The sequence below is a fragment of the Rhincodon typus genome, chromosome 10, assembly GCF_021869965.1.
Source record: "Rhincodon typus isolate 14 chromosome 10, sRhiTyp1.1, whole genome shotgun sequence".
Taxonomy (NCBI): Eukaryota; Metazoa; Chordata; class Chondrichthyes; order Orectolobiformes; family Rhincodontidae; genus Rhincodon; species Rhincodon typus.
In genome coordinates this window covers 26,979,310-26,991,631 of record NC_063341.1, presented here as the reverse complement: position 1 = coordinate 26,991,631, position 12,322 = coordinate 26,979,310, and the positions used below count along the sequence as shown (strand labels likewise).

The 12,322-nt window shown below is 41.4% G+C and overlaps 1 protein-coding gene across 1 annotated transcript; it reads left to right on the top strand.

Annotated features, from left to right (window-relative positions):
• The first annotated feature begins 4,408 nt into the window (after positions 1-4,408).
• On the top strand, positions 4,409-11,096 carry ptgs2b (prostaglandin-endoperoxide synthase 2b). The gene is made up of 10 exons (XM_020532729.2): positions 4,409-4,539; positions 4,944-5,060; positions 5,159-5,302; positions 5,897-6,040; positions 6,367-6,548; positions 6,721-6,804; positions 6,949-7,195; positions 7,413-7,699; positions 7,986-8,133; positions 8,796-11,096. Exons 1-10 carry the CDS (start codon positions 4,446-4,448, stop codon positions 9,212-9,214), a joined length of 1,866 nt encoding a protein of 621 aa, XP_020388318.1. The 5' UTR covers positions 4,409-4,445; the 3' UTR covers positions 9,215-11,096.
• Positions 11,097-12,322: the final 1,226 nt, after the last annotated feature.

Here is a 12,322-nt window from a genome sequence, read left to right as displayed (position 1 = left end):
GTTTTTTTTTTAAACAGTAACCTCATCAATAGAGACACAACTTTATTTCAGCAGTGTTCCTGGTTTGCCCACAGTGAATAGTAAGTGAGTTGGTTGGACAGCAGAGTAAGGACAATGAGTGAAGTCAGAGGCATAAGTTGGCACAGGGGCTATACAGGGCTATTTGAATGAAGTCAGAAGTCATCACACCAGGTTATAGTCCAACAGGTTTACTTGAAATCATAAGCTTTTGATGCGCTGCCCTTTGTCAGGTGACGAATTGTTTTCATTTGAATGAGAGCTGGGTATCTATTCGCATTGGGAGTGCAAGGGACAATGTGGGATTATTGGATGGGGGTATGGAGGGCCATGGGGGTCTGTGGGAGGTAAGATATAGTAGGTTAGTTTCCAAAGTCATTGTGTCTTTATTTTTGTTTTGTGTATTTCCTTTTTTTATCCAGACCCTAACAGTGTTCGGGGCATAAGGGCAAGCTTCAGCTGTAATTAGGGAATCACTGAGCCTAGATCCCAGGGATCCTGTTCTGCAGGGTGGGGAAGCGGGGTCCGAATTGAAAATCCAGCCGATTCTGTCCTCACGTAGCCTCACGCTGGGTGCCTCAGACACAGTCAACACACACACATTCCCAATGGGAGCAGTGGGATTTTTTCACCTGACTCAGAGTTTCCTGATCCCTCCTCCAACACTGGAGTTCTGGCTCACGTATATACAACCGCCTCTTTCACGTAGGATGACCCGATTCCTGGCCACGCAAAACACGCAGCTTGTCCTCAGGGAGTGAGGAATAACAAAATTGCGTAAGAACAGACTGGGATAGCAGCCCAAAAAACGCTACAATGTGAAAGCGAGCTGCAGCCGCGACCACAACAGAATGGGTCTAGCTCCTTCTGCTTAAAATTCGGGCAATTTTCACGTCTGATTACAAAAAATGGACCATTCCAGATGACAGTTGTTACAAATACACAACAGGTTTTCAGGAATGTTTGAGGAAAGCCAACATTTTGAGTTGTAGACACGCGGATCGATCCAAGTCTGGATTGCCTTTACTTTTCCGTGTAGAGTTTAACTGCTGTGTGTTTGCAGCATTTTAAAATAAAAATGATTTTCACTTCACATCACCGGGCACCCCCTTCTAGTATCCATTAATTGGAAAAAGTAATAGCACATTACAGTCGAGACTTCTTGCAGCCCGAAACAATGTGCCAGATGCTCCCGTGTCAATAATAGCGCCTCATTGTACTGAAGATGTTGTTTATCAGGATTCAGCGGTGCTCTCATATACCCGGGAATTTCAAACGTCCGATCAGCTCAATTGCACCGCTAGGACCCTCCACAGAAATAGGAACAGGAGTGGGCCGTTCGGCCCCTCGAACCTGCTCCACCATTCAATAGGATCACGGTTGGTCCGACACTCCTCATGTCCGCTTTCCTGCCCTCTCCCCTTACTGACCAAGGGGAACTATCTCAGTGGCCAAACCCTTGTGCTAACTATTTACTACTTAAATGCTTAGCCTAGAAACGATTCCTGTTTAATCTCTCGTGTAGCGCAGTGATTAACAAAGTAACTCAACTCACCAGCGCATCCAAACACTTCACCCAACACCAGAAATCTTCACCCTTTTAAAAGTGCTACAGCAATCACTTCAACATCGAGTTCTGTTCACTGAATAAGGCATTTCAAAAGAATAACTTTGAATCCACCTGCAGAGAGTTTAGGGAACTTTCTGAACAGTCGGGCTTTGAAATCGTAGCCTCATCGCAATGGACACAGTCTTGTGGAAGACAGACAGTCAAGAGAGCCCTGAGAGACAAGGAAGACCCAATCATTGCCTCATTGCCACTCCAAGCAATCCTGCTCAAGACTGACATGATGTTACCTGTAGAGTAAGACAAATTGACCGAGAAGATACTACCTGCAAGTGTAAGCACAGATAGATGAAAAATAAGATCATGTTAAAACTATCAGCGTGCCCCAGTGAGAGAGTTGACATCTTTAGCAGACCAAGGGAGAGAATGAATGGTGATTTATTGTCGAGTACAAGTGACAATGAACAGCAACGTAAAATAGAGTGAAAAACTTCAACTGTTGCCACAATCCGGCACTATTTGAATATCTTAAGAATAAAAAGAATAAAAAGATAAAGCTGAAAGAGTCCATCACTGTAGCACCACCTCCACCATGACCCCTGAGCCGGATGACCGACCACACTTGTGCCGTCAGCCCTTCACCACCTGTGCCAGACCCACCAACAGAGTTGCCACTCTTCAGGTGCCATCTCTTCATTGCTGGGCCCAACTTGGCTACCAATGTCAGGTCCTGTGCAGGGCTCGAAATCACACCACAACCCGGGATCCTTGGCTTCACTGCCACTGCTGCCACCTCACTGATAACCAGAAGCCCCCAGCTCAGGGCCTACCACAACTATTATCCACTGCTGCCACCTCACTAATAACTCAGAAGCCCCCAGCTCCGGGCCTACAGTGACCAGTATCTGCTGCTGCCACCTCACCAATAACCCAGGAGCACCCAGCTCCAGGCCTACAGCAACCAGGAATCCCTGGCTCTGCTGAAACCACTGCCTCACTGATGCCTGTACTCCCTGCTCTGTGCCCAGCACAACCAGGCTCCTGGCTCTGCTGCCAGGCCGGGCCGTTTCCTTATCAAGAGCCCCACTTCCCTCTGCAACATTACCTCCTCCACTGCTGCCAACAGGAAGGAGATGAAGAAAAAGAAAAAGAGATAAGACAAAAGGGGTTAAGGAAAGAAGTGAAGAAGTGGCCTTCTGGAGTGGATGGGCCCAGGAGCCTGAATGCTGCCTACCTTGCCGGTGCCACCATCTTGAAGTTAGAATAAAGAAATTAACACAACTACTGTGGTTTTGGAATGGTGATACAGTTTATATTCTCTCTTGTGCAATATCACTCTGTGTTTCTTTGAATGAGCTCTAAAAAAATGTAACACCAACTTATCCCTTAACCTTTGGAATGGTTACCACTTTACACCTAATGTTATTGCTCCTGTTAAAGCAGTTAACGTGTGACAGGGCAGTGGGTTTGAAGTGTATTGTGTGGTACTGTGGCTGTCAGAGAGAGAGGACTAGAAAATCTCAGTTATGGTTATGGTAGGCAGAGAAATAGGATGGCACAGTCCAGAAATTAATTAGAGCGTGTAAAGAGAAGTTGGGATGCAAAGGAAACTAAACACCCTCCAGCATTTAACCAAGAACAATACTGACAAAGATCTTTTAACAGGTTTGACAACTACCTTGGCTTCAGAAAATATGTGATTTTGGGAGATTAAAGAATGGAGACAGGATTGAGAGGAGGGGACAGAAGGTGGATGGGGATGGTTGGTGAAATAGGGGAAGTGAAATTTCCCTGAATTATTTCCTTAGTAAACTTCACATTGTAAAAGATGACTTGATGGTACTGTTGTTTCTTTCTTTTAAATTTCAATGTCAATATCATAGCAGATATCTTCAGTTTATTGTCAACAAAATCAAAACAGTTGAGCAAGAGATGTCCATTGATGATCAAAATGACAAACTAGGTATCATAGATTTCAGGAACCTCACATTATTTGCTTACAATTGTATCACAATTTACACAAATATTTACCCTCCCAACATAAATGAAGTGAACAGCAAAATGCTTTTTAGACTTCTCCCTGATCATTATCAAGTAACTACAACAAGTAATTGTACATAAGAAGTAAAACATTACTGAGTGTGAGGAATCTGAAACAAAAACAAGAAAAAAATTGTAAAGGTGTTCAAACTGAAATTCTCCTCTTGTCCAAATTCCGATGATCTCTTGTATGTTTCCCGATTTAGATAATGTATTGGGGTGTCTTGTTTTTATGAATAGGGTAAGAGTGGAAAAGGGAGGAATTCGTGCTGAAACGATATAAAACACTAATTACACCTCAGCAGGAGCAATAAGTCAGAGTTGGAGACGACACATTAAAAAGAATGCCAAGACCTTAGAGATTGTCCAGAAAAGATTTATTAGAATGGCAGCGGGATAAGGGGCTTCAGTAATGTGGGGGAATGGAGAAACTGGAATTGTTTATTGGGAGAGTTAAGGGGGTTTAGACTTATTCAAAATCACACTAGGTTTCTAGAGTGAATACAGGAGAAATTGCTTCTAGTGTTTGATAACTGCAAGATCGGGCTTAAGGTTGGGAAGGGAGCACACGAGGGGAAAAGTTTTCTTGGCAGAGAGTGGTGTCAAGAAATTTAATAATAACTTTACAAACAAACATTGGGGAAATACTGGACGATAGAATTGGCATTACTATGGGGAAACAGTCGGGAACTGAGATGAATGGGTAAGGAACAGACGATGAATAGTTAGAGACGTCACTGTGTGACTCATCTCTGAGGAAGAGCCAGTGTTTAATAAGCCAGGGGAAAGCGCTCGGGAGCAGATTCACAACAGAGTCCAAATGAAAGCAACGATGTTTGGAGAAGCCGGCGCAATGACCACACGAGGAATGCTATTGTTACTTGTTGCCGCGATTCTCCCTCTTCACCAGGCAGGTAAGGAGAAAACTGGCTCACTCTGTCTGCCTTTAGGCCAGTATAGAAAGCGACAGGCTGGGCACTGACTGCGGGGAGCGGTAATACTGCTCTCAGTGTAGGGTTTCAGCACAGTTAGCTTCAGAAAACGTGAAGCAGGCAGCAATTTCCTGCTCTGGATAGGATTCAGGTTTCTGATCTGCGGGAGGTGATTACTGAACAAGAGCTGGCTCTACAATAAAGCACAGTGGTTGTACTGGTAACTTGTCTCCAACTCGAGTGATTCGGAATATAAACTGGTCTCCCTGGCTGGGAGGGATTTTAACCGTGCTGCCTTTAAATTTGAATCAAGGTGAGCCGAGGCTGTGAGAAACACAAGGTATAAAATATCTGAGAGCTTGACTTTATGTGTGTTTTCCTCACAGCTAACCCTTGCTGCTCCAACCCCTGCCAAAACCGGGGAGTTTGCACCGCGGTCGATTCCGACAACTATGAATGCGACTGCACTCGCACTGGATTTTACGGCGAAAACTGCACCACACGTAAGTCCTGCGATTGACTGACAGGTTTTTCTGCGCGTTCACTGTTCGCTTTTCTGATAATCCGAACCCTCATCTCAATACCTGTCCTCTCCCAACAGCCGAGTTCTGGACCTGGGTGAAACTGAGCCTGAAACCAACTCCTAACACAGTCCATCACATCCTAACCCACTACCCAGGAATTTGGAATCTAGTTAATCAGATCCCTTTCTTAAGGGACAGGATTATGCGTTACGTCTTAACGTGTAAGTGACTTAAAGTAACAGACGGTTACTTTTATTTGGATTATTTGCTATCACCCTTAAATCAAACGGCAGCACCAAATGTGGAGAGCAGATGTAAATTAGGCTTTTCGTTAGAAAAAGTGTCATTTAAGGGACGTGGGCATTATTGATTAAGTCAGCATTTTGTCCGTCTCTTATTGCTCTTGAGCAGGTGGGAGTGAGCTGTGCAGTTCTTGAGGGGCTGGGGTTAGGTTGGGGGTCAGAGGATCAGTTCTGCAAAGTTTCAAAAGGCAGTCAAGAAGTAGCTTTCAATAAGGTTATCATTGGGCACTAAGTACTGAAAGCATGGTAAATGCATTTATGAAAGTTGGGATATTTATTTATTGCTCACGAAGTAAAATTACATATGATTCTATGAGAGGTGGCTAGGGGATGGGAAATGATCAGATTACGTGGATTGCTACGCAAAGTGAGTAGAGGAATTTTTACCTTGTGGTTCATTAGATCGAGGGAATTTATTAATTCTATATTATTAATGACAACATATCTACTGTTAGAGGTTGGATGGGGCATGTGGAATCTGTTTATGAATGTACTTCTTTTCTCCACAACCAGCCAGATCTCATTTGATTGACAGTCCTCCTACCTACAATGCAAAGTATTCATACAAGAGCTGGGATGCCTACGCCAATATCTCCTACTACACCAGAAGCCTTCCCCCAACTCCTGAAGATTGTCCAACACCAATGGGAGTAGTTGGTGAGTTAACAGAACAAGAAAACTTTACTGTCCCACTAGAGGAGCTGTCCAGTCTACTCCTGTCCCATCTCAGATGCGATTCCTGAGTCTTGTTTGCAAATAAAGTGTTTTGTATTGAATTCGTGTCCCTTATGGGTGAAAAATGTTGTCCAGGATGGTGCTATTTCCATCCATGTTTTTTCTATTGAGCAAAATACTGTAATGTTATTGCTGTTACAGACAATCCATAAAAATGCAATCTATATTGCTTGGGATTGGGGTGGAATGGCACCACTTTAACAGAATTAGGTCATGTTTTAAAGATATCTCTCTCTCTTCTCTCGCAGGAAAGAAAACACTGCCTGATCCCAAGTATTTAGCAGAAAGATTCCTGATGAGGAAGAAATTTGTTCCTGATCCCCAACAGACCAATATGATGTTTGCCTTTTTTGCTCAGCATTTCACGCACCAGTTTTTTAAGACTGACCAGAGCCGAGGCCCTGCATTTACATTGGGTTTAGGACATGGTGTAAGTATAAATCATTTATATGGTTTCAACAATAATTCACAAATATTGAACATTAAAAAAAAATTGTTATACTTGCTTGTCATAAATTGATTCATATCAAAAATACATATAATCCCAACACTATGCTTAAAATTACTGTGAACTTATATTTTATATTCTTTGTATTTTGCAGGTTGACCTGAGCCATATCTATGGAGAAACTTTGGATCGACAGCACAAACTAAGACTATTTACAGATGGAAAACTTAAATATCAGGTAAACGTTTAAAGAGAATTTGTTATCAGGTATTTAAAAAGGCGGCAATATTTGCATGTTCAATGTCCAAATGCCTTTGATTTGTTTGGCAGTGTTTGTACAAAGCCTTCATGAAATGATCTAATTCACAAATATTTCTTGTAGGTTTTTAATGGAGAGGTTTATCCTCCCACTGTTAAGGATGCAGGGGTAGATATGACTTACCCTCCTCATATCCCAGATCACTTGCGGTTTGCTGTGGGCCAAGAATTCTTTGGACTAGTTCCAGGGTTGATGATGTATGCAACAATCTGGCTGCGGGAACACAACCGAGTTTGTGATGTGTTGAAAGCGGTGCACCCTGACTGGGATGATGAAAGGCTTTTTCAGACAACCAGGCTAATATTAATAGGTGAGTGGATCCAACCTATTCAGCTGCCTTCTGAAATAGCTCCTGATTCTTTGGACCGACACATTTTGAGATGCAGAGCAGCATGCTGGCACGAAATACAAAAACAGCATATTCATAGAACTTTACAGGTTTAAAGTTGAGTTTAAATAAACACACTTTGGCATTAAAATCTTCTGCATTTAAATAAATCCTTAAACTATCTTATTAATGTTAACAGGGGAGACGATCAAAATTGTAATTGAAGATTATGTGCAACATCTGAGTGGTTATCACTTCAAGCTGAAATTTGATCCAGAGCTGCTGTTTAACCAACAATTCCAGTACAGTAACCGGATTGCATCAGAGTTCAATACCCTCTATCACTGGCATCCCCTGATGCCAGATACCTTCAACATCCAGGACAAAGAATACAGTTACCGTGAATTCCTCTTCAATAACTCTGTGCTGCTCGAACATGGCATCTCCAACATGGTAGCTTCATTCACCAGGCAGATTGCTGGCAGGGTAAGTATCAGCTCATGTTCAGGATGTTACATCTTGGTGCAAAACCAGGAAGTCATTTCAACTGTAACAATGGAGGCAATTTCAACACTTGAACTGCTGTGTCAAAATCACTCCGTGTCATAATCCTTGTATTGCATTTAGTGCTGGCTTTGTTCACCTACCAATTCTCGAATTCAGCAACTATAGAAACTTTATTAAATATAACTTCGATTATTCACTGTTTATTCAGCAGTAGAATTTAGATTCATGAGAAGCTTTTAAGCTAATGATCCTGGTTTTCCTACAGGTTGCTGGAGGCAGAAATATAAACGCAGCATTGATTAAAGTGGCTATCTCTACCATTGAACACACACGGCAGATGCGATACAAGTCTCTGAATGAATATAGGAAACGGTTCTTAATGAAGCCCTATGAATCTTTTGAAGAGCTTACAGGTACAGTTTTCATCCAAAATTAGTAATTAATTAATATTTGATATAAATTAAGTGTAAATGAAAAAGGTGGGGTCAGTCAGCAGGCTATTCTTTACTCTATTACTTTTATTCTTGGGCTCAGATTGAGCTTGAAAGCTTCTTTTCTAATACCTTTCTATATGCTGTGCAATTGCCCATTTCCAAACAAACATAGTCTTTAATATATGTGGCTGTCATGCAGCATTAATTAGCACTTGCAGATTACTTCAGGATGAATAGTACAGGAAGCAGATACATTGAAGTGGTGCAGTACAGCACTGATACTGGAACAAAATGCAGGTGGGAGTAAACCATTCACTTTACCAATGATTTATTTGTGGGTAAATACAACACTGAATACTTAATATTTTCAGTCTTCCTCTTGTAAATTTTTCGATTTAGAGCTCATCAGCTTAGGGATTAGAATGTTTCATTTATTTAAGGTGTAGGATGCATCATCAGGTTGACAATATTTATCAGTCACTACTTGTTGATGACATTAAAGATCCAATAGTGTTCACCTGAGTTTGTGGAACCAGATCCAAAGCCACCAAATTGAGGATTACTACTCGATACTGAGAATGTTTGGTACCTTTTTAATTATTTTATGACAGTTACATTATAATACCTTCTTTATGTTACAGGAGAGAATGAGATGGCAGCTGAGCTGAGAGAACTTTATGGGGATATTGATGCCGTCGAGATGTATCCTGGCCTGATGATAGAAAAACCAAGACCTGGAGCAATATTCGGAGAATCAATGGTCGAGATGGGCGCCCCTTTCTCTTTGAAAGGTTTAATGGGAAACACCATTTGCTCCCCTGAATACTGGAAACCCAGCACTTTCGGTGGGAAAGTTGGTTTTGACATTGTGAACACTGCGACACTCAGCAAGTTGGTCTGCAACAACTTGAAAGGGCCATGCCCCATGGTTTCGTTCAGTGTTCCTGAATCTATACCAAACAAACAAGGGTCTGCCAGCTCCAAATCTTCCAGTTCAAATTTGGACAATGTTAATCCACAGGGGCATGCCCTGTTGAAAGAGCAATCAACAGAACTTTAAATGTTTTCTTTTGTCGGATTAATCTACTGTAAAAGACACCAGAGTAATAATAGAGGTGCTACAATTGGTTTAGATGAGGGAGGGCTAAAATCAATTAGAGTTCATATTCCTGCTCACAATCTAGAGCCCCCAGCTAGAATGCCCGTGTACAGATGTTGATGACGGCAGGATCAGATTTGACTATGATATTCCCACTAACCCCACACCCGTACCCAAAAAGTAACTCACCAATGTGCAATGTTGGCATTCTCTGATTAAATAGTGACCACAATGGTGCAACAAAAACAACTGCTGGAAACGCTTAGCACATCTGGTAGCATTTGTGGAGAGAAGTCAGAGTCAATGTCTCGGGTCAACTGACCCTTCCTCAGAAAACTGGTGCAATGGTGCGACACTAGATGATAACCTAGCCTCATGAAAGAAGGAAGAAACTAGCAAAAGATAATAGGCTCAAATTTTTTATCATCTCATCCATCTAGCAAACCATGGATAAATTACCATGTGGCCCATTAATCCTATTCCGTATGTCATTCACAGAATGAATGATGTAAAGCCAATACTTGGGTGATGGTGGAAAAGTAGTGTTGGTTCCTGTATTTAGTTGCCCTGAGAAGCAAATTGGATCGCTTCAAAGGACACTTTATTTAGTGTGACCTGAAGAAATGTTTTAAGTAAATATTCTGATTTTAAAGTGACAAAAAAGCAAAATGGCAAATAGTTCTACATTCCCCTATCTTCACTACTGAAGCTGAACACTCTTCAGCATAGCAACCACACGCATATTGGACTATTTGATCACCTTGCCATTTAATTCTCCACTTAGCCTTCAGCTCTGGTTCTAACACATATTTTGGATTTCCCTTTCCTGTTAGTCTCTAGTTGCAAATAGCTAGAATGGCACTGTAAATATCCCAAATATCATTGTTCAATATTAGGCATATAAACTGTAGTTGACGTTGCCCATGAACTACTCAGTGACATTTGGTGAAAGTGCACATATGTGCATATCCGTGGTGAGAATGGCATCAACTTTGGACATAATTGTCCTTTATTGTTAGATATCTCACAACATTCACCATTTAAGCTTATACATGGGTCCACTGACTCCTGTGGAACTCTGCTTTGGCATGACTCAGCAACCTCAACATAAAATGGATGGAAATGGAAGCCTGATTATTCTTAAATGGCTTAAACAACTTCCTGTATTTATTATTTATTTTAAACTTAATATTTATTATCTAACATTAGTAATTATTATCTGAACTGTAATTATTTATTTTTGATACAAAACTCAGGAACTCCTCTTGCTTTCTAAGTTTATATATTATTATAGTGTTTAGAATTTGCACGGTAGAAATTCCAACTTGAATGTTTTAGCCTTAAGGCTAAAACTGCATTTTCTGACTGGTAGAGTTTTATTTTGCTAGGGTGAGTCTTATATTGTATATTGATTTTTGACCTTGTTTAAGTTATAAAGCCTAGATTGTAGGAGATATGTACATCTATTTAGGTAAAATGTTCACTGCTGTGCAGTAATTTTCTAACCAGAAAATACATCTTAGTACCACACAACAACAATATTCCTCTTGTTTACATAATAATTCACTCTTAGAAGCAGCAACAGAATTGGAAAATAAACGAATGATTGTTACCAATAAGATAAATTGTTCAGACCTTGATTCTGGGAATGATGCACTGTTTGCTCTGCCAACTCATTTGATTATTGCAAGCTACTGTAAAGCATTACTGTTACATGTTAGAACACTTGCAGTTGTTACAATATGTTCTGTAAAACAAAAATCCTGTTGACAGACTGCACTTTATAAATATGTGTTTTCTTTTGTAAATGAGGTGAATGTCAAATAAAAAATAATTAAAGCAATGACATGGTTTCAATGTGCTTTAAAATTATTTCAATCTCGGAGCAGCTCCATACATTGCTTTCAAGTTTGCTTGACTTTGTCCAGGAGAAAAGAAGGTGCAGCATGGTTTTATCTGAAGAATGGCACCTGCAAGTGATAAGGAAGACTCGTTGAAACATGGTTGTTACATTGAAGTGGGATGCACTCAGCAAGGCAACTATCCTATTGCATTTCAATAGAAGAGGAGCTAATGGCAGAGAACTGACAAGCAGCAAATGCTGTTCATATAGATCATACCTGGAAACTACAGAAAAACAATTTTAACATCATTGATAAGCAAGGAATCTACATGAAAAGAAGTGAAGGAAGAATTTGAGATAGAAAATAACAAATAAAGCAAATTATGAAAGGTTGGGTCTTTCTGAACCAACCGGGTAGAATTCTTTGTGAAGTCATAGATGTCATTAGACAAGAGTAAATGAATAGGTGTCACATGCTTGGGTTTTTAAAAGGTCCATGATAAGGTACCTCAGAGTGGACTCACGATAATGTTAAGGCATGTTGAATCAGAATGAATAGTTCAGTGAACAGTAAGTTAAATGTGAGAAACGGAAAGAAGAGACTAGAGTAAAAGGTAAATAATCAGATTGGAGGAAAGTAGAAAACAATGCTCCACAAGAGACAACAAGGTGCAGGGCTGGATGAACACAGCAGGCCAAGCAGCATCATAGGAGCAGAAAGGCTGACGTTTCAGGCCTAGACCCTTCATCAGAAAAAGGGGAGGGGAAGGGGGTTCTGAAATAAATAGGGAGAGAGTGGGAGGCGGATAGAAGATGGATAGAGGAGAGGATAGGTGGAGAGGCAACAAACAGGTCGAAGAGGCGGGGATCCTCCCACCCACCTTCCTGCAAAAATGATATCCCCTATTCCCAATTCCTTCGCCTCTGCCACATCTGCTCCCAGGATGAGGCATTCCACTCCCGTACATCTCAGTTGTCCTCATTTTTCAAGGACCGTAACTTCCCCCCCTCAGTGGTCGAGAACGCGGTCAACCGTGTTTCCCACATCTCCCGCAACTCATCTCCCACACCCCGTCCACGCAATAAGAGCCAAAAAAGAATCCCCCTCGTCCTCACGTACCACCCCACCAACCTCCGGATCCAACGCATCATCCTCCGACACTTCCGCCATCTGCAATCCGACCCCACCACCAAAGACATCTTTCCCTCCCCATCCTTATCTGCTT